Raw genomic sequence first — 23467 nt, forward strand, 5'->3', positions numbered from 1 at the left:
AGTAATGCAGCGCCGTAATGCAAAAAATGGCCCGTCAGGAAGGGGGGTAAATGGTTAAAGATGTATCGGAAGATATTAGGACCAGATGGAGAAATTCTTGATCTTGTTACATACCCTACTGGCCTGTCTGCTGTCTGTGATTGTTCTGCCCAAGTGCAACAAGCTACTAAAATTAATCCTTCAGATCAGCCAACTGCCACAATGAAAAACAATCCTGTCTCTAGAGTCTGGTGCTGTGATCAGCTTGTATGGGACACTTTACTTTGTCAACAGTATTACATTTCACGCTGCACCTTTACCTAGACAGGAGGCAGTCTGCACACCTTTCATATCACATGAATAATGGTAACAGAGGGTCTTCAACAGGACTAAAAGAACATAGCATTTAGCAAGATTGGCAGACTGGCTATGGGACAAAGCACCTGGATACAAAGGCTTGTGAACTATAGGGCAAGGTAGCGTGCACCTTTGTTTTCAGAACCTGCATCATGATTTATAGGCATCTCACTATAATTTATGTCAATATTTAAAAGTCTAACTAAAAAGGCAAAACCTTTTTTTTTTTTTTAAGTTTTGGATAGAATAGAGAGGGAATAGAACACCTGTCAAGTTTAAATGCTGTCTGTGCCCTCATTAAAGATATTCACCCTATTTTTCCTGTTTACCCTTATCATTGAAAGTGAACATAAAAGAAAATCCCAAATTTTGGGTTGTCCCCAAAAAAATAGAGGGGAATCTTCCATTGAGGGCACTCGTTCTGGTGACCTGGGGGTCCCCAAGGGATTCCCTTAATTTGAAGGATTTCGGCTCACTTCCTGTTTGGCTATGAGACAGGAAGTGAAGGAAAATCTCTGCAATAGGACACAGATGGCGGGAAAAAAAAAGACATCTGACGGTGGTTATAGCCTTCCATTGCTCAACCCAAAATGAAAACAAAAAGGCCTATATATGCCTATAGTTCTACTTTAACATAGCTTCAGACAATGATGAAAATGAAGTGTAAAACTAGAAGACTGAAAGACAAAAAGTAGTGATGGTATCCTTTTAATATTTCACATATAGTATCATTGCTTTGCCCCAAAATTAAATGAACTAGTTTTGGTCAACAAGATTGCAGCTAATTTTTGTACATGTAATAGTAATAATTGAGGTTCAATGGGATGATACTCCAGGTTTAAAGCTGTATTAAACTCAAAAGCAAACATTTATTATATTGCAGCTTATCAAATTCTTAAATGTGATGGCTGCATTAGTTTTCTTTTTTTTTTAGGCTCCCTTTCTTCTATTTTCAGCTGGCGATCTATCCAGTAAGTCTGTTTTTAAAAGAACAACCTCTCTTGCAGATGTATCAGTTAAGGGATGAGGCAATTCATTAAACACTGGCAGGTGCTTACGGTGAGCAGCTTTATTTATGTTCATATTTACCTTCATAACAAAACGAAAAAAACCCCAAAAAACTGCTGTAACTGCTTATAAAGTATTAGCTAGTTTCGATTTGTTAGTGTATCTAAATCTGCTAGTACATCTAACACTACCTTTCCACAAATTAACAATGCTGCTGTCCAAAGGTAGCCTCTGCACTCCATCTAGAGAGGGGGCACTCAAATATAGGCATGTTACTGGTCACATCATCAGATGAAAATAGAGAGGAAAAAAAACCAAAAAAGACAACCAATGCAGCCACCACATCTAATGACTGGTAAGCTGCAATATATTACATTTTTAGTTCTGGATTTAATACTGTTTTAAAGTACATGTACAGCTAAAGTTTTTTTTTCTTTAATTTTAGCTGAGAGTAGGGAAGGGTTAAAACACCTATCAAGTTATTTTTGCTGTCTCTGTCTTGCTTCCTGCTCGAGAGATTTCCCATCACTTCCTGTGCTGGATTTGCAACAGGAAATAAAACAAAAACTTTTCCAAAGTAAATTGTAATTCCCCTATTAGAATTAGAGAGTATTAAAAAAAAATGTGTTCTCATGAAGGACTTACCTACTGAGTGGTTGACAATTATCACGAGGACAAATTAAGGATGAATCTCCCCAGTGGGGACATAATCAATACAAGCTTGAGAGCATCTAATTCTTCCCAACACCATCTAAAACAAATATTTTGCCTTCACATACACTGTGATAAATTCCATAATCCAAACAGAACCACAGCACAGTGGTATCTGTATTCAAGAGTTTGTTCTTACCTTTATCCGAGTCTAACTGGGGTTTCACTTGCGTTTCAATGTATTCATGGCGGTCATGAAAGCGGGCTCTGTCTCTGACGACAGTGTGGTACGCCTGCAACAGAAACAAGATCAGCAAGGATGTAGCTTGGAAAAAAAAAAATAAAGGATCTCATTTCCCTTCTACCCTAGTTGTTTATAACTTAGAGCAACTGAACATAAAAACACACAGAAGGCCTCTACCTCCAGTAATAACATTAAGCCCTGGTTAATGTAAAAATCGGCGTTTTGAAAGCATCCAACCGCAGTGCGATTTTCAGTGTGTTGCGGCTGCAATTTCCAGCCTTTTAACGTTTAACAATTCGCATCAGAACTGCAACTGCACCGCAAAAAACAAAACAAAAAAATCTCACTAAGCCTGGCCGTCAAGATCACAGCACTAAGATAACTGCAAACTATCTAGAGATAGTCTCTGAGTAGTAAGTTTTGCCCAGAGATGGGCTTTAACTTAATTAGCCATGACTTCTGAGATACCAAATAAGCCAACCCAGCACAGTGAAAATACTTACATATGCTACTCCACCAGTTAGAGCTACAGCAACCATTAGGTAATAAGGCAGATGTTCACCAGAAGAGCCTGGCACACTGCCGGCTGACATATGACGAACAGGTGCTGTAAAGAGGACAGAAACACAAACATCAATCACAGTGCATGCACAGGCATAATACTAGAATACTGTAGTTAAAGCCAAAATCACAAACAGAAAAATCAGAACAAGGGACAGCACAACCTAAGTCAGTTGGATGTGTCCCTTGTGCTGAATCAACTTCTGTTAATGAAAATCTTCCTCTGTTCTGCCCCATGACCCCCACCTACTTCTGGGGTGGAAGGGGTTAATACAACCAACAAGCTGCCACAGGCTCTCATCAAGAGAATCCAGCTATGTCCGCCCTTGACACCAAGCTTCTTCATTCATAGAAGATATACTACAGCTTCTATGACTGGAAAGCAATCTGTGAATGGTGGACAGGTAAATGATAACTCTGCCCCCTCCGTTCAAAGATCCCGTTTCATTCATAGAAGCTGTAGTACGGCTTCCATAAATGGAGCAGCTGGCAGGCAAGGAGCAAGATTTTCATGAACAGAAGACAAATAAGTACAATGGACACATTCCACTAACTGTAAAGTTATGGCCCTTGTGCCGATTTTCCACGTTTATGACTTTGGCTGCAACATTCTTTGAGGATGAACCCCAGGATTATGATAGTTTTTTAACCATAGCTCCGTTTGCTCTAGGACAATTAAAATGCATATGTGTTTTCAACAATAATATTTTACTTTTGGAATTAATAAAGCTTTTTTTTTCAACTTCACGTGACATCAATGGCAGCTGCATAGTTTGCAGTGCCCAGGTGCCAGTGGGCTGATCAAACCAGTAGGCGCACATGACATCAAACATGCTTACCAGAAAGAATTATGCACTACATTACCCATGATTCCATGGAAATCCAATCATGAGCTGAGTGTACACATAGGTGTTGCTAAGAGATGTTCCTTCTATACAAGTAAATGTCCACATAGCCAGCCACTGCCAATCTATGAATGTGGGTGGGTTGCAACTGGGTGCTGTGCCGATCATACCCACCCACAGAAGACGGAAGCACCGCCTTCTCGTTTTTAAAACCAGTCAAGCTCAGGTAACATTGTATCAACAGAACAGCCAGCACCCAACGGTGCATCATTCTGGAGGCCACGTGTATGATAATCCTGACAGTATTAAATGACAGCTTGTTAGCTGCACTGAATACATCTCACATTTCAAATGAATAACTGGGGTTACATTGACAAAAGATCTTGGAATGCTGCAGAAATATACACCTGTACTTTGGTTCTAGAGATCATCATGTCGATTACAAACCTTGCCCACTATGTTGAAAAAAAAAAAAGAAAAGTTCTGTATGTATTGAAAAGGATTTTATTCCTCCTACATTTTTTAATACTGTAAGACTATAAAACATTTGAATCAAACAATCCTTTGCTACTAGCTTTTGCCTTATGATCAACTCTAAAACAAACTGTCACAAAAATCAGGCCTGACATCCCACTTTTAGGGTCCTCCGGAGGTCAGGAAATGTTTAAATCAAGAAATAAACAAGCCACACTCTCTACCAACACATGACTTCCTGAATGGCTTTCCTATGTGTTCAGGGAAGCAGCTGACTGTTGAAGCAAACCATGCAATAACGAATATGAAACAAAATAAAAATTGTGCACTGCCAAAAGTGCAAAATAAAAATATGTAAAGACTAAACACAATTTTAACAAGCTGCTGCAAACACGTGTTATTTGTGTTCCCATAAAAAAAGTATACAAGTGAATAAAGGTGTTGCGCTGCTCGAAATCAATAATGATGTGAAATGAACAATAAAATAATCACAAAGACAATTCCAACGTGACTAAGTCCACACTATGAGATACAAAACATTTGTTGCAAGTATTGGAGACATTGGAAATTAATACAGATCAGATTTATTTAGCCACAGCTGATGTAGCATCCTTGTATACTATAATTAACCACCATGAAGCCAAGGCAGCAACACAATGGGCATTGAAAGAATATACCACTTTGAAACATACACAAAGGAAATATCTGGTTGAGTGTTTAGATTGTCTAGTTAATAATTATTTTTGGTATGGCCAAGAATACTACCAACAAAAGATGGGCATAGCCATGGGCGCGAAGTTTGCACCAAGTGTGGCGAACCTGTTCATGGCCCAATGGGAGGAGGAAGTTATTTATAAAAATTAACCACAAGAATTATTAATATACAGATGTAGCATTGATGACGTGATAATGATATGGCAGGGGGATCTGGAGAAATTAGAACATTTCCTTTCTCATCTCAATAACAATGAGAAAAATATTCAATTGTCTTGGGAAGTGGATGCAAAAAAGGATTTGTTTTTTGGATTTGGAAATTGTTATTAATAACAAAATTCGAGAATAAATCCTACTTTAAAGAGGTGGACTGCAATAGTTATATCAACACATAGCTGTCATTTTGATCCCTGGCTTATTAATATACCGAAAAGGCAGTTCATCAGGTTAAGAAGGAATTGCACTAGCAAGGAATGCTCTACATCGCAGGCACTACAAATGGGAATAGGTTCATTGAGAAAGGATATGAGAAATAATTTGTAAGAGTGAAAATTAAAGAAGTGGGACTAATGAGTAGGGACACTCTACTGATAAAAAGAAGACAGACACACGGGAAAATACTACCTATTATCATGGATTATAACGCTCAATATAAAGGTAGAAAGTATATTTAACCACTTGAGCCCCAGAGGATTTACCCCCCTTAATGACCAGGCCTTTTTTTGCTGTTTGGTGCTGCACTAATTCAAATGATAATTGCGCGGTCATGCAATGCTGTACCCAAACGAAATTTACGTCCTTTTTTTCACACAAATAGAGCTTTCTTTTGGTGGTATTTTATCACCTGTGCGCTTTTTATTTTTTGCGCTATAAACAAAAAAACCACGAAACTTTTGAAAAAAACACAATATTTTCTACTTTAAGCTATAAAAAAATATATCATAAACTCAAAGTTAGTCATAAATTTAAGCCAAAATGTATTCTGCTACATGTTTTTGGTAAAAAAAATCCCGCGCATTAGCGGGCAAACTGGCGCTATCTAGGAGGGGCGCTAACACTATCGGAAGTCACCAGTGACACTAATACAGTGATCAGTAAAAATCTGTTCATTGTAATCAATGACACTGGTGACAGGGCAGTGAAGGGGTTAACTGTGGGTGAGGGGGGCGATCAAGGGGTTAAATGGGATTTCTGGTGCACTAGCGGGCAAACTGGCGCTATCTGGGAGGGGCGCTAACACTATCGGAAGTCGCCAGCGACACTGATACAGTGATCGGTAAAAATTGGTTCACTGATCAGTGACACTGGTGACAGGGCAGTGAAGGGGTTAACTGGGGGGGTGATCAAGGGGTTAAACGGGATTACTGGTGTACTGGCGGGCAAACTGGCGCTATCTGGGAGGGGCGCTAACACTATCGGAAGTCGCTAGCGACACTGATACAGTGATCAGTAAAAATCGGTTCACTGATCAGTGACACTGGTGACAGGGCAGTGAAGGGGTTAACGGGGGGGGGGGGGCGATCAAGGGGTTAAACGGGATTACTGGTGTACTAGTGGGCAATCTGGCGCTATCTGGGAGGGGCGCTAACACTATCGGAAGTCGCCAGCGACACTGATACAGTGATCAGTAAAAATTGGTTCACTGATCAGTGACACTGGTGACAGGGCAGTGAAGGGGTTAACTGGGGGGGGAAGGGGGCGATTAAGGGGTTAAACGGGATTACTGGTGTACTGGCGGGCAAACTGGCGCTATCTGGGAGGGGCGCTAACTCTATCGGAAGTCGCCAGCGACACTGAGCAGTAAAAATCGCTTCACTGATCAATGACACTGGTGACAGGGCAGTGAAGGGGTTAACTGGAAGGGGGGGGCGATCAGGGGGTTAAATGTGTCCTAGTGTGTTCTAACTGTAGTGTAGTGCTTGTGTACTCACTTTTTGGATGTCTTCTTCTCTGTCTGGAATGGAATGTGTCCAGGCAGAGAAGAATGACATCATATCCTGCCCTGTGTAAATATCAACACAGGACAGGATAGGACAGGGACCGATCATGTGATTTCAGCCAGAAATCACTGGCTGAAATCTAATGATCGATCCCTCCTGGATCGAATCGTATCACCCGCGGGTCAGCGGGAGTGCGCGCGCGTGCCCCCTACCCGCGAATGTGTCGGGAGCGCGGAGCACATTTTAAAACGTGCTTTTGCGCTCCACTGCCGCCCTGCACATGTATATACACAGTGGCAGGGCGGCAAGCGGTTAAGAAACATTGGCCCATTCTGAAAGATGATAAACATTTGAGAGATGTATTGCCTGAGAAGCCACATTTTATATATAGACGAGCATCCACCATTAAGGATAGATTAGTAAGAGGGGTGTTAGACCCACCAAGTAAGAGAGGATGGACTTTTTTTGAGGGAAAATATTTTTTTCCCTGTAGAAAATGCTATGCATGTAATAAAACCAATAAAAAACAACTGAGAAGGGATAAATTTATTGCTACATCCACTGGGAGGGAGTATTCCATTAAGGATTTTATCTACTGTAACAGCGAGGGGGTTGTTTACATACTCCAGTGCCCATGTTACAAACAATATGTAGGGAGAACTAAGATCATTAAAAATAAGAATTCAGGAACACATCCAGATTATCAGCAAAGGATCCACCAAGCATCATTTATCCAAACATTTCCTTTGATACCACAATAAAGACCCCACAGGGCTCCAATTCTGGGGAGTAAAAGTGTATAACAGACACTGGCGAGGTAGCCACAAAATAATGGTTCTTAGCCAGGAGACCCGTTGGATTTATGAGCTCCAGACTTTTGTACCTAAAGGATTTAATGTTGATTTTGGTACCAACTGTTTTATCAGTAATTATTAATATTTTTCCATCGATTTTTTTTCCCCCATAGTAATTTTAATTTTATATTTACATATTTTTTCTTTAGTATTCCCTCCCTTACCATCCTATCTATATTATGTTTTTATATTTATTTTTAGGGTTTCCTGAATGTGGGGGGGGGGGGGGGGGGGTTTCCATAGTATATATTTTGGCATGTATTATCTTTTTTTTTTTTTTTCTTTAATGTTTTTATTTATATATTTTTGTTTAATTTTTTTCTGTTTAGCTACCATGCCCCTCCATAGGGGGAATCATATTTGTCTTATGGTCATTCCTGTTTTTATTTATATGAGTCAGTGCAGTTCCATGTACCACCATTTGATGTAATTTTGTTGCACTGTAGGTCCTTTTTCCCCAGCTATAGTGATGTCAGTTGATTGTATGAATCTGTCGGCCATATATACTGTCCCCTAGCTACCCCTGATGAATTCACGTGGTGTGTGACGATACGCGTGGGGAGGAGCCAGGTGACGTCAGCACTGGAACACCATTCAGGCAGGATACAGCTCTCTGTTGACTGTTTTGTTTTTACTGCGATTTATTTTGGTTACCATGTGAGTGTATGTTTTCATAAACTACACGTTATCTTAAGAAGCGTGCTGCACTATGGTCATCTTTGTGGTTGTTGTGCTTTACCCACAGAGCCAGCTATATTGATATCAGGTGCTATTGGAAGATCAGCGGTGGCTTGTAAGGGGAAGATTGCCCACAGAGGAGCAAGCCATGTGTTACCTCCACTAAAAGGGGAGATGCCAATCTGACCGGTCTTCATATACAAGCCCATGCAAGAAGGTGAGGGTCCACCTGGATCTCCATGTTCACTGTGGTGAAGCAATTGTATTGAGGATTTACAGCACTGGGATTTTGGGTGCAGTCACCAGTAGGAAGATGCTCTTCTCCATCTGGATTTCTTGAATTTTTTTTTCATTATTATTTGTGCGGACTTAGTCACGTTGGTATTGTCTTGATTATTTTATTCTTCATTTCACATCATTATTGATTTTGAGCAGCGCATCACCTTTATTCACTTGCTTACAATAATTAAGTCTCAGATTGATGAATACCCAGTGGTTGCTATGGGTTACTGCACGGCTGAAGGGGACTGGTGAGCATAGACATATGGGAACTGCCACTGCTGGATGAGATTTAAAGGTGCAGGAAGGTTCCTGATTTAGCCTGGGTTCAGGCTAAACGGAATTCCGGTCACCGAATTCTGCGAGAATTCCACACCGCATCATAATCACACCCCATTCATGCGAACCGCTGCGGGTGTGTATGTTAACAACACCCCGAAATCGGTTCATAAACAAGGTGCAATCTGCAGAATTGGATCGCATGGGTGTGAATACCCATGCAATCCGATTCTAAAAAATAAAATAAAAAAAAAACCGCCAAAACGTATGGCTCAAATTGCACCGCACAGAACTCGCATGAGATTTGCACAGGAATGCAGTGAGGTTCCTGTGTGAACAACATGCGATGTTCCACACCACAGAAGTGTGAACCCAGGCTTAGGCTAAATTATCTACGGACTCATAGACCTGAAACAAACACACTCACAGCCAGTGAAGTATGAAAAGTCTAAGCTCCCGTTCTGCATACTTGTTCAAATGAATGCTCAATTCTAAACAAAGAATGTTCATTTCCATCAGTAAGCCAGAACCTGTCAAGTTTATAATGTTTTTATTCCCACTGGGGAGGTCCCCCTCCCTGCCTGTTTTCTAAACAGGTGTCACTTCTTACCCCCCCCCCCCCCCCCCACCTTCCCTTTTGTTGTTTTTTTCCTCCTATCAAACAGATATCCCATCCCTTCCTGTTCTTGGTACCCCTCATAACCACTACAGCAGCCATCTGGGACCATTTATTTGTATCCATGTTTAGTAACAAGAACTCTGCAACATCATCCTCCCTCCAGACAAGTGGAAGCATTTCATTTTCTATGACAGCCAGTAGTACTGTTAGTATGCTTTCATTTTCTTTATACATCTAGATCAGGGGTCCTCAAACTTTTTAAACAGGGGGCCAGTTCATTGATCTTCACACTGTTGGGGGGCCGGACTAAAGTTTGAAAAAAGTATGAACAAATACCTATGCACATATCTGAATTGTAGTGCAAAAAAAAAGTACAATATTTAAAATGCACTGTACACTTAACGCATTGGAAACTGCAATGCACTGTATACTAACGCACTGGAAACCACTGTACACTGTGCCTGGTGTGCTCTCCTCCAGCTGCAGCGGGTGAAATCAGGGGCTTCCAGGCTGCCGCTCGCTGGGTCTTCGCAGCTGAGGACCCAGCGAGCAGTCTAGCTATTTGCTGACCGGTGCTGTGTGTTTTTTTTTTCTATTACCCGGCCTGGCAGGCCGGGTAAATATCTTTGCCAGGCTGTATCTGGCCCGCGGGCCGTAGTTTGAGGACCCCTGATCTAGATGAACATATTAACAATTTTTTAAGTTAGGTACATTATCAGCAGGCCTTTACCCTGCACTTTGGGATTTCTTGCTTAGGCAAGGTTGACACTGTACCCCAAGCCTCCTAAAGTCATACATCCCAGGGGGGATCAATATCTGCTGCACTGCACATGCGCTGTCACATCAAAAGGCTGTCTCAAGGACCCTGGAAAAGGCAGTCAGGCTCCCGATGACATGAGGAGATAAGAGGGCAGCACACAGTGCCAAGATTGAATAGCAGCTTAAACTGGGCACACACTGTCTGCTGGATATACAGCTGTACACATTGACAGAGAGTCGGCTTGTTCCTGCTGAACGGAATGATTTTCAGCCAGTGTGTTCCCAGCTTACATCAAATAACATTGCGTTTGATGACAACTCAGCTGTCAAGGTAACAGGAAAAAAAAAATAAAGAAGGGGGAAGTGAAGTTCCCTTTTAATATAGACTACCTGGCCTCACCTTCATACCATCAGCATATCTGTACTGCATACTGTCATAACAGGTTATAAATTGCAAATTGCACTACCTGGCTTTTTTAATGCATATACACTCAATAACTTTGTTCATATTTTACTATTCATCTATGCATGCAATGTTTATGGAATGGTTTCAAACTCCAAAAATATATAGGCAGGTTTGCGCATACCATTATACACATGCCTCTAGTCTCACCCGACACATGACCTTTACTATTCCTGCTGGATTGTACTTTAAGCAGAGCTTCACTCAAAAGAGGGAGTCCTGCTTTAAGGCCTCCGCCCCAGTGTCTGTTTATGAAATGGCACACTTTTTTATTTTTTTTTGGGGGGGGGGGGGGTTAGCGGGTACATAACTTTGACATGCACCCTCCCCTCGCCCCAATCTTCAGGGACATGTCAAAGAGGACTGTGGGACCATTCACAATGTGCAGCGTGGCCAACACATGCGCAGTGGGCACACAGCTGTGAAGCCGCAAGCTGTCACAGCACAGTGCCCATCGTTAAGATGCTGGCACCGGGGACAGAAGATGGGAGGTGAATTTGGCTGGGGTGAGCACAGCACTAAATCATGGGCATATGAGTAGCGGTTTATCAAGTCAGAGGCTGCAGTTTTTGTAGCTGCTGACTTATTTACACTGGAGACTGGAGCTCCTCTTTAAAGCAGAGTTCCACCCAAAAGTGGAAGCTCCACCAATCTGCCTCCTCCCTCCTCCGCTGGCACATTTAGCACCTTTTGGAGGGGGAGGGTGGAGCAGGTACCTAGTTTTTGCCCCTCCCCCCTGCAGCCTTCTGGGACACTTAACAGGACCCAGAAGTCTGTGGCCCATTCAAAAAGCACAGCGTGCTTCGCGCATGCATAGCAGGAGACCAGTTGTGAAGCCGAAAGGCATCACTGCCGGTTTCCTTTAGTCAAGATGGCGTTGACGGCACCGAATGAAGAATCGGCTTGGGGTGAGCAGGACACTGCTGGATCCCTGGACAGGTAAGTACCCTAATATTGTCAGCAGCTACAGTAATTATAGTTGGACTTAATTGTTTTTTTTTTGGGGGGGGGGGGGGAAGAACTCCACTTTAAATAAAAAAACTAAAATGTAATAATTTGCAGCGTACCAAGAAGTGTGGCTGCATCTATTTTTTTTTTGCTTTTTGCTTTTTCCCCTCTGTTTTCACCTGGTGACATGACCAGTAACACACCTCGTGTATTGGGGTGCCTGCACTCCAGATGAAGGTGAAACAGAGGCACCTTTGGACATCAGCATTGTCAGTCTGGGAGAATGTACTGTTAGATATACTAGCAGATTTAGATACAACAAACCAGCCAAACTCCAGCTAACACTTTTTAGGCAGTTACAGCAGTGTATTTTCTTTTGGGATAAAGGTTTTACATGAATAAATAAAAGCTGACTTTGTAAACACCTGTCAGTGGTAAAATGGTTTGTCTCAACACTAAGCCTAGGTTCACACTATGAACAGCAAGTGAATCACACGCATTCCTGTGCAATTCACATTAGATTCAGTGCAGTGCAATTTGAGCCCATTCATTTTGAATAGGCTCAAATCGCACCAAAGAAGTGCAGCCACCTTTTTTGGAGCCGCACAGCAACCACATCACGTGGTTGTTTGTAGCATGTGATCCGGTGCAGGCAAACCGCACTGTGATGTTGAGGTGTTTGGGGTGTCATTAACTTTGTATTGACACCCGCAATGTATAGCAAACAGCGTGTGTACAAAGCAGTGCTGGAAAAGCACAGGTTCCTTGTGTTTACTGCAATGTGTTTGTGTAAACCAGAGCTAACTGCTACATCTGCAGAACAGCTTGTTCTGCTTAATAAACTACAGACATACTTGCAAGATCAGCAGGTGAAAAAAAAGACTAAAAATGAAAAACCAATGCAGCCATCTTATCTACGAATTGGTAATGAATATTTGCTTTTGGGATAAATACCAATTTAAAGTGTTTGTTTCCCTGCACATGGACAGTGCGATCTCCCTCCTACTGTCGCAACACTGGCCGAGTTTAGCACTGTCAGATTGTGAACAACGTAGAATGCTTGTTCCTGCTTTGGAGGTTTAGGCTCCACGCACACTAACGTTTTTTAAGCTCCTAGAAGCTATTATCAGCATATTTTCTTCTTCTCCTAGAAAGCTACATAGTGTTATCCAATGTGTCCATGTACAATACTTTAGGATATTAGCATTTTTGAGCTTTAGTGATTAGGAGCAGAAAAAAATTTTTTTTGGAGCATTTTTCCAAGCAAAAAAAACCCCCAAAAAACAAAAAAACACGAAGGCTCAATGCACACTAGTGGTATTTTAAGCTAAAAAAAATGCTAGACATAAAATGCTGGTAATAGCGTTTAGTAGCCGTTTAGGAGTTTTAAAATGGTTGTATAGGCTTAAGGTTTTTTACTTCATGCATTCTATGAATGAAAGTAAAAAAAACTTCTGTGTGCAGTATCTCCCTGAGTCCCCCTAATACTGACCTAAGCCTCCTCTCGATCCAACTATGTGCACTGGAGTCTGGGCTATCCCAGGACTCCCTCTTCTCATTGTCAATCATAGCAAGTGAGCCAATGAGAAAAGAGAGGGGAGGGGCTGAACTGTGGCTGTGTGTGTGAATGGACACAAGGAGCAGCAGGTGCCCCCATAGCAAGCCGCTTGCTGTAGGGGCACCCAACAGACAGGAGGAGCCAGGAGAGCCTGCGAGGTCCCGAGAACAGGAGTATCCAGGCTGCTCTATGCAAACCACTACACAGAGCAGGGAAGTATGACATGTTTGTTATTTAAAAAAAAAAAAAAAAGCCAGAAAAAATATTTTTTCTGCTTCTAGATGCTGAAGCTCACAAAACACTAACAGCTTAAAGTAGTGTGCATGGACACATAGAATACACACCATTTAGCTTCTAGGAGCAGAAAAAAATGATGCTAATAGCTTCTAGGAGCTTAAAAAAATGACTCCAACCTGCAGGGGGGCCATTTATTTAATTTCCTCTTGAGACTTTACTACCACTTTAAGGAAACTTTTTCTTTTCTCAATTCATCGGAGGTTGAAAAAGAAAAATAAAGTATGCATGGCTTACCTACATTGTCTTTATCTTCAATATATAGTAGGTTAATAGGACTAGTAGTTTACAGAACATACATAAGGTTTTCTGTGCATTCTGTTAAAAGTGGTTGTAAACCTCAGACATGAAATATGAACAAAGCATATCCCTCTACAGCAGCGGTTCTCAACCTGGGGGTCGAACGACCCTTTCACAGGGGTCGCCTAAGACCATCGGAAAACACATATTTCCGATGGTCTTAGAAACCGAGACACCGCCCCTCTATCCATCTCCAGGCAGGTCCACCCACATGCAGCGCCCACATTTCCCTGGACTGCGATGTGTGGGCAGGATGACATGCCGCCCGTCATCTGGCCACACCCCCGGGATCACGCAACAGCTCTGCCTCCTCACCGGTGATTGGCCACCGGACACTGTAGCTCAGGAGAGGTACACAGGCGGCCAATCACCGGCGAGGAGGTGGAGCTTGGAGAAGCGAATGAAGAGAAGGAAGACAGCTGACCAGTAAGTGTCTGTACTGTGCAGATGGTGCTTCTGCAGCCAGGTATGCGGACTGTAGATGGGAGAGGGAGGGAGCGAGCCCAGGCTGGAGCAGGGGTCAGCAAAGTATCATTGGTGTCAGTGGGAGGAATAGTGCCCCATCATTGGTGTCACTAATACCAATGATGAGGCACTATTCCTCCCCCCAACTGACACCAACGATGGGGCACTATTCCTCCCCCCACTGACACCAACAATGGGGCACTATTCTCCCCCCCCCCCACTGACACCAACGATGGGGCACTATTCTCCCCCCCCCCCCACTGACACCAACAATGGGGCACTATTCTCTCCCCCCCCCCACTGACACCAACGATGGGGCACTATTCTCTCCCCCCCCCCACTGACACCAACCATGGGGCACTATTCTCTCCCCCCCCCCACTGACACCAACGTTGGGGCACTATTCTCTCCCCCCCCCCACTGACACCAACGTTGGGGCACTATTCTCTCCCCCCCCCCCACTGACACCAACGTTGGGGCACTATTCCCCCCCCCCCCCCGACACCAACGATGGGGCACTATTCCCCCCCCCGACACCAACGATGGGGCACTATTCCCCCCCCCCCCCCGACACCAACGATGGGGCACTATCCCCCCCCCCTCCCGACACCAACGATGGGGCAAAATTCCTCCCCCCACCCGACGCCAACGATGGGGCACAATTCCTCCCCCCACTGACGCCAACGATGGGGCACAATTCCTCCCCCCACTGACGCCAACGATGGGGCACAATTCCTCCCCCCACTGACGCCAACGATGGGGCACAATTCCTCCCCCACTGACGCCAACGATGGGGCACAATTCCTCCCCCCACTGACGCCAACGATGGGGCACAATTCCTCCCCCCACTGACGCCAACGATGGGGCACAATTCCTCCCCCCACTGACGCCAACGATGGGGCACAATTCCTCCCCCCACTGACGCCAACGATGGGGCACAATTCCTCCCCCCACTGACGCCAACGATGGGGCACAATTCCTCCCCCCACTGACGCCAACGATGGGGCACAATTCCTCCCCCCACTGACGCCAACGGATGGGGCACAATTCCTCCCCCACTGACGCCAACGATGGGGCACAATTCCTCCCCCCACTGACGCCAACGATGGGGCACAATTCCTCCCCCCACTGACGCCAACGATGGGGCACAATTCCTCCCCCCACTGACGCCACGATGGGGCACAATTCCTCCCCCCACTGACGCCAACGATGGGGCACAATTCCTCCCCCCACTGACGCCAACGATGGGCACAATTCCTCCCCCACTGACGCCAACGATGGGGCACAATTCCTCCCCCCACTGACACCAACGATGGGGCACAATTCCTCCCCCCACTGACACCAACGAATGGGGCACAATTTCCTCCCCCCACTGACACCAACGATGGGGCACAATTCCTCCCCCACTGACACCAACGATGGGGCACAATAACCCCCCCCCCCGCTGACACCAACGATGGAGCACAATTCCTCCCCCCCCCCGCTGACACCAATGATGGGGCACAATTCCTCCCCCCCCCGCTGACACCAACGATGGGGCACAATTCCCCCCCCCACTGACACCAACGATGGGGCACTATTCCCCTCCCCCCCCCACTGACACCAATGATGGGGCACTATTCCTCCCACAGACACCAACGATGGGACACTATTCCTCCCACTGACATCAGTGATGTGGCACTACTCTTCCCGCTGCAAAATTACAGTTATGAAGTAGCAACGAAAATAATTTTATGGTTGGGGGGCAGGGGCGGACTGAAAACTCATGGGGCCCCCGGGCAATAGGAGATCATGGGGCCCGTGTCCTTGCCCACATTCAAACCACACCCAAAAAAGCCTATGAAAGGTACCAGGGGTATCTCATGGGGCCCCCTACTGACCCTGGGCCCTCGGGCAATGCCCGAGTTTCTGAATGGTCAGTCCGCCCCTGTTGGGGGGGGGGGGGGGGGTCACAACATGAGGAACTGTATTAAAGTGTTGCAGCATTAGGAAGGTTGAGAACCACTGCTCTATAGTGTGTACTTGTCTCTCAAGCCACAGCACTAACTGTCCATTTCTGTCTGCTGCCTCATTCCTCTGGTATAGGCATGAGTCACTTCTGACAAGTTTGCCTGACACCACTGGTGACAGGGGAGGGCACAGTCTGTGATTGACAGCCTCAGTTCTGTTCCTGTGTGAAGGAAGTCTCTTCCCTCCAATCAGCTGAGAGTTGTCCTCACTGATGTAACTATCTTTCCACCCCCTGCTTTTCAGAGCCGAGATATCCTGTGTAAATTCTGCACTCTGAATGGATGTAGGGGGAAGACAGATGTAGATAAACAGGTACAACTTATGAAGGAGGATTTGTTTCATCTCTGTGTATCCTCTGAGGGCAGCCACTTCACTGGGGATATGTTATGGTCTACAACCACCTTAATGTGTTACGAACCCCACGACCCTGCATTCACTATATCTGTCTCCCACAGTACACAAAACATGGAAAATGCAATTATTTTAGTAAATATAAACTGCTAAATACCTTTTCTCATCAGCAGTTAGAGCAGTCTTGTGACTTCTATCAGTGTCTAGCTGAGCACTGGTGAATCTTGTAGGAGAGTTTTCATTCTGCTCTGACTGTCCTATGAGTCTGCATAACCTTTGACCCTCTGTCTGGATAGTGCTGATTGGCTCTGTGCTGATCACATGCACCCTCCCAAACAAAAAAAAACCTCTCTAGCAATAAACACCAAACTGAACATGTGCAAAGTGACTCCTAGAGCTCTGTACCATCAGCAGATAGATTGGGGACAGTGGAAGGGGAGGATCAGAGAAGACAGGAATAAACAGCCTTTTTACACAATGCAGAGGATTAACCCCTTAGAGGTTCCACAGTGAGTATAACAAGCATGCTTTACTGCATGATTTTACTGTTGTGGGTTTAGTAACACTTTAAGCTTTCAAGTAGTGACAGGGACATGTCATTTTTAGCAAGACGGACATGTATTTTCTGTAAATGCTAAAGATGTTTTTGAAAGAAAGTGAAAACGAATGCAGCCACCACATCTAAGAATAAGGGCTCTGGAACACAGGGCGTTCAGAAAACTCTTCTGAACGATGGAAACTGACTGCTGGAAAACGTAGGTTAAAAAAACATCAATTTGGCTGTGTTTATGTTTAGATGCGTTTTAAAAGATAACTTCAGGAGACTCTCCAAATGCCAGAATGCGCTGAAAAATAGTAAATTAACTATTTCAGACATTTTGAGAGGAATAGAGAGAGCAGTATGTGTTGAGATTACGTATCTTTTCTGGTTGTATTCACTATGGATCCCATCATGAGTATAATGCAGCATGTTCTACCATTTATTTCTTCACGCGAAACCTGGAAACGGACTACGCTGGTGTACTAGGTCCATTTGAATACATGAAAACGCTTTGCATGCATTCTGATGAAAAAAAGGCTCTGGACAACATCTGGACATGGAACAGTTAAAAAGCACTTCTAAGCGCAAACGCAGTTAACCGCATTTACAAGCATTTGGCATTTGAAACGCCGGTAAAATCTACTTCCTGAACAAAATTTTGGTACGTTCAAATAAAACGACTGTAAACTCAACTTCCTGCAAACAACTATGTGTACATGGACACATAGGAAAACATTAGGGAGAGTTTAGGGGCAGCTGCAAAAAAAACGCTGAACAGCTCCTGAACGTCAGTTTAGCAGCTGCAGTGTACATGAGCCCTAAGCAAGCAGAAATATTTACATTTTTGTTTGATATGCTTTAAGTAAAAAGGTAGAAAAAAAAAAATCATTTTTTTTTAGAACGGGTAACATTTCACCAAGCAGATCGATAAAAAGGTAAATGAAATTATCCTGTTGTAGCTCTGCAAATCCCATTCACCAGCGTGGAGAGATAAACCAGACACCCCCTTCACAGATCTGATGTCTGCACAGAAAACACATGCTTCTGCGTAAACAGATCACTGGAAGAACCCAAAAGACATTGCTATATATGGCAGATATGTAAAAACAGAGCTTCATTAATAGAACTTCCTTCAGATTGAGTAATACAACAGGAAACCCCACCTCCAACATTGCACCACTAGAAAATCCCCCTCCGAACAGATCTAGTATATTCTCTGCTAGAATCATCATTGCACTGAATGACGCCATGAATCATCACATAGCTTCCGATCTCCATTTCCTCCCATGTGTGACCTTCACTTGTCTGCTAGGTCACCATCTGCCTGCCTCTACCTCCATGTCCACTAATAGCTACAACAAATCGGTGACTTGCACATCGCTGTCTCCTGGTTACATTGCATTATCTAAAGCTTAGATCTCTAAATGCATCACTACAGAGCTATTCCAATCATAAACATGCTGCACTATGATCCCTGGGGCTAGGAAAGTCGTTACCAGAACAGGGCCATCCACTCTCACCCCTGATCCTCCCTCAGATTTATAATTAATGGAGGATTCCTTTTTTGTTTTTTTTTAAGTGACACTGTCACCTGGTGAAAGATCATTAATAGGCAGATGGCTGATCTTCAAGGTTTATGAAATCACACGGAGAATTAAGCACTAGTTCAACTCCATTTCATTCCAGAGCACAAGCCTGCTCTGCTCCAGGAGGACATGACAGTCATTCCCAGCACAGGGCCATCCAGTGTCATCTCCAATCCTCCTATCCTATTAAAGGGAATGGAGGCATTGGTGGGTCACTTGGTGAAGGGTCACCCATAGGCTGATCAACTGTGTCCATAGCATAACACACAGGACAGCTGGCCATACACGTAGAGATTTTCAAACAAGAATATTCGTACAAACATTTTGTACATTAATGACTGATGTTGTTTAAGAATCAAATGTTAGAAGCAAGGCCGGCCATACATGGGCCGAATTTCGAATGATTTTTCTGTCGAAAACCGTAATTTTGAATTATCAGTAGAATTTAAACTATTTAGAGGGGCTGCAGCAACAGCTGATTTTTTGCAACCATTGAATTTGAGTGATGGAAATTTTTTGAAAAACAAGTGAATTTCTAATCAATACTTAGAGAATCATGCGAGAAATATTAAAAAAAAAAAAAAAAAAACAAACAACAACAACACGTGCCTGAGCTGTAACCTATAAAGAAAAGAAGATTCCTGGCCCACGAAATTTCTTTTCCGTAATAACTTGTGGTAAAATTGAAAGCTTGGTTGGTTGAATTTTAAAATCAATGGTGGCTTTATTGTATTACAAAATGCATCGATTAATCTTTTGGAAATCGATCCATGTACAAGTGAAATATTTGAATGAATGTAATTTCCTGAACAAAAACACTGTTGGAAAAGTTTTTATCCTGCTCCTTCAAATTTTCTTACCACAAACATAGATCTGACCCCACTAAAGATTAGGCTGCCCATACATGTATATTATACAGGATTTATACAGCGCCAACAGTTTGCGCAGTGCTTTGCAATATAAGGGAGGCAATACAATAACAATACATTTCAGTACAGAAGGAATAGGAGGCCCTGCTCCTGCAGTTTACAATCTAAAGGAAGGGGGAGGTGATACAAAAGGTGATAACTGCGGGCGATGAGCTGGTGGAGGTGATTCAAGTACAGTTCTTAGGTGGAGGTGGGGTAGGCTTCCCTGAAGAAGTGAGTTTTCAGAGATCGCCTAAAGGCATACAGGGTGGGGGGCTGACTGGACATACTGTGGTAGGGAGTTCCAGAGGATGGGAGATGCTCTGGAGAAGTCCTGGAGGCGAGCATGGGAGGAAGTGATGAGGGAGCTAGAGAGGAAGATGTCTTGGGAAGAGCTGTATAGAATTTTTCTTTGTAAAATTTTGTTTGAATTACATTAGTTTGATTTTCTAATCATTGGTGGGGTCAGATCTACATTTGTTTTGACCGCAGCGACGAAAGGATTTGAAGAAGCAGGATGGAAAATATTTCTCAAACTAATTTAAAACAGTTCATTCTAAAATCAAATGTAAAAGCAAGTGGGAATTTTTAACGACAGCTATTTAATTTCTGAGCACAGAGCATGGACAGCTCTAGGTAGGCAAAGGACTACTCCCTTATAGTACCATATATTATGTATTCCCATATATTGTTATGTATTCCCATATTATCCCACATATTTCTATATATCCCCCATGTATAAAGAACTGAGCAAACTGTTGGCGCTATATGAATCCTGCATTATAATAATAATATTCCATATTATCCCATGTCTTCCCATATTACCTCATGTGTTGCTATGTATTCCCATATATTCCAATATTACCTCATGTGTTGCTATGTATTCCCATATTATCCCATGTATTCCCAGATTATCTCATGTGTTGCTATGTATTCCCATATTAGCCCATGTATTCCCATATTACCTCATGTGTTGCTATGTATTCCCATATTACCTCATGTGTTGCTATGTATTCCCATATTAGCCCATGTATTCCCATATTACCTCATGTGTTGCTATGTATTCCCATATTATCCCATGTATTCCCAGATTATCTCATGTGTTGCTATGTATTCCCATATTATCCCATGTATTCCCAGATTATATCATGTGTTGCTATGTATTCCCATATTACCTCATGTGTTGCTATGTATTCCCAAATTACCTCATGTGTTGCTATGTATTCCCATATTATCCCATGTATTCCCATATTATCCCATGTGTTGCTATGTATTCCCATATTATCCCATGTATTCCCATATTACCTCATGTATTTCCATATTATCCCATGTATTCCCATATTATCCCATGTATTGCTATGTATTCCCAGCTTATCCCATGTATTGCTATGTATTCCCATATTATCCATGTATGTATGTATCCAGTTTATCCCATATTACCTCATGTTTTGCCCTGTATTCCTATATTATCCCTGTATTGCCATGTATTTCCCATATTTCCCCATGTATTACTACGTATTCCCATATTCTCTTCTCCCATGTTTCCCAGATTATCCCATGTATTCCTAAGTATTCTTATTATATACAGCTGTTTGGCCTTGGATGCCCAGATGTGCAATTCCTACGTATTCCCATATTACCTCATGCATTCCTACGTATTCCTACATATTCCCATATTATCCCATGTATTCTTCATGTATTCCTACATATTCCCATATTACCCATGTATTCCTACTTATTCCCAGATCCCATATTACTCATGCATTCCTAGTATTCCTACATATTCCATATTATCCCAATGTATTCCTTCATGTATTCCTATTCCCATATTACCCATGTATTCCTACGTATTCCCATATTACCTCATGTATTCCCATGTATTCCCATATTACCTCATGTATTCCCATATTACCCCATGTATTCCCATATTACCCATGTATTCCTACGTATTCCCATATTACCTCATGTATTCCCTATTATCCCATGTATTCCCATATTACCCATGTATTCCTACGTATTCCCATATTACCTCATGTATTCCCATATATTCCTACATATTCCCATATTATCCCATATTACCTCATGTATTGCTATGCATTTGCATTCACACCCTCCTAGTAATAAATGAACAGCCTGTGATATCGCACACAGAGGAGGTCGTGTAGCACACTGTAATGGAGAACATGCGGAATATTGCACGCCCCACCGGCTGCCTGCTCTTTCACAATCAACTGACTCCCAACGCCCCAGCACAGCCAATGACAGGTAGGTGGCTCACCATTGCGGAGGAGGGTGGTGGCCCGCTGGGTGAGGGGGACCAGTCTCTGCCAGGCGCTCCGGCACACAAGCATGGCGAGATGATATCAGCTCAGAGTTCCGAGGATCACTGAGCGGACACAACCTTGTCAGCGAGAGCAGCTTGGCAGAAGGGGCGGGGAATTCGCACAAGGGCACATGACATCACGGAGGCGTGAACAACACGCTTCACCTACCACCAAACGTGTGCTGTTTTATTTTATTGGCGACTCAGGAGGTGTGCGTAGTGCGCATGCGTGCTTGCACCAGCTTTTTTCCTGAGGGAGGTGAAGCAGGTTAGGCAGGTTGTGGTCCTAGTCTTATCACTTCCGTGAGAACGAAAAGTAACCGTCATTCTGCTCATATAGTGTATTACAGAGGACGTTTCTGTTATACATATCAGCGGTTGTCTTGGTTTACTGGAATGGTGGCGGTTCTCACACGTTACATCCTTTCCTTCATAGGAATGTGGCGCTGCATTGATAGAGCCAGGACAGGAAAGCCCGGCTAATGTTTAGAGCGACAGATGCCAGGACCCGGCCAGTCTCAGCCAAGGTCACGGTGGAGGAGGCAGGAGGCCGTCATAGCGCCCCATATATACTGCACGCACAATATGCACCGACATAAGAATTCAGGTCAGCACGTACACAGGCCACTCCCAGGGGGAGGAGCCCCCCGCCTGCCTTCACACTTGCTATCTTAGTCACAGTTGATGAAATCATAGCCAGAGGGTGTATATAGGAGAGGCATGGAGAACAACCTACACCTTGTAGTAGGTGAACGTTTATTTGGAAATGGCTGATAAGCGTGTGTCGGGGCTCTCACTGGCAGCAGCAGGAGGACGGTAAAAATAGGTGGTCGAGCCCACCCAAATTTTAAACTAGTATTAAAACCAAGAGCAAACATTTATAATATTGCAGCTTACCAATCCTTCCATGGGATGGCGGCATTAGTTATTTTTTTTTTTAGGCTTTTTTTTTCTCCTGGTGATCCAGTCAGTAGGTCTGTTCTTTTTTCAAAGAACAAGCTCTCCAGCAAAATGCATGTGCAATGATCAGCTTTTATTTATGTATCACCACCTTAAGGGCCACTGAATTTGATGAGTCCCCCTAAGCTCAGCACAGCCAGGCAACACATTTTTCACCTCTTCACTCAGTCAGTAATGCAGGCCATAGACGGTTCGTTTATCGGACGATTTTTTGTCCGAAAAACGAAAAATCGGTCGTTCCATTGCCACAAATGATTGTGAAAATTGGCTGTTTTTCGCAAATTTTCTAGCAGGACTGATAAAAGAAATGAGGAGGAACCGCAAAAATCGGCGATGCCATTGCCCCACTAACTGCGAAAATCATCCGATTATTCTTTTGGACGAAAAATCGGCCGATATACGAACCATCTATGGCCTGCATAACGTAGTCCTTGAGCTTGGTTTTGTTGTTTTTATTATGGAGTAACAACGTGGATGGGGTCTAGGGATATATAAACTGTAGAACTTTGAGGACAACTT

At 43.5% G+C, this 23467-nt stretch overlaps 1 protein-coding gene across 1 annotated transcript in view; it reads right to left on the reverse strand.

Annotated features, from left to right (window-relative positions):
* MGARP (mitochondria localized glutamic acid rich protein) overlaps window positions 1-22127 on the reverse strand; it is a 66862-nt gene extending 44735 nt beyond the window's left edge. The window contains exons 1-3 of the mRNA XM_089688912.1: window positions 21944-22127; window positions 2743-2846; window positions 2091-2288 (exon numbers count right to left, since the gene is read on the reverse strand). Coding sequence (XP_089545038.1) covers window positions 2091-2288; window positions 2743-2846; window positions 21944-22016 — 375 coding nt within the window. The 5' untranslated portion in view covers window positions 22017-22127. The remainder of the gene's footprint in view (window positions 1-2090; window positions 2289-2742; window positions 2847-21943) is intronic.
* Window positions 22128-23467: the final 1340 nt, after the last annotated feature.

The sequence above is a fragment of the Staurois parvus genome, unplaced genomic scaffold, assembly GCF_062004578.1.
Source record: "Staurois parvus isolate SC_StPar_1 unplaced genomic scaffold, SC_StPar_1.0 ptg000460l, whole genome shotgun sequence".
Classification (NCBI taxonomy): domain Eukaryota; kingdom Metazoa; phylum Chordata; class Amphibia; order Anura; family Ranidae; genus Staurois; species Staurois parvus.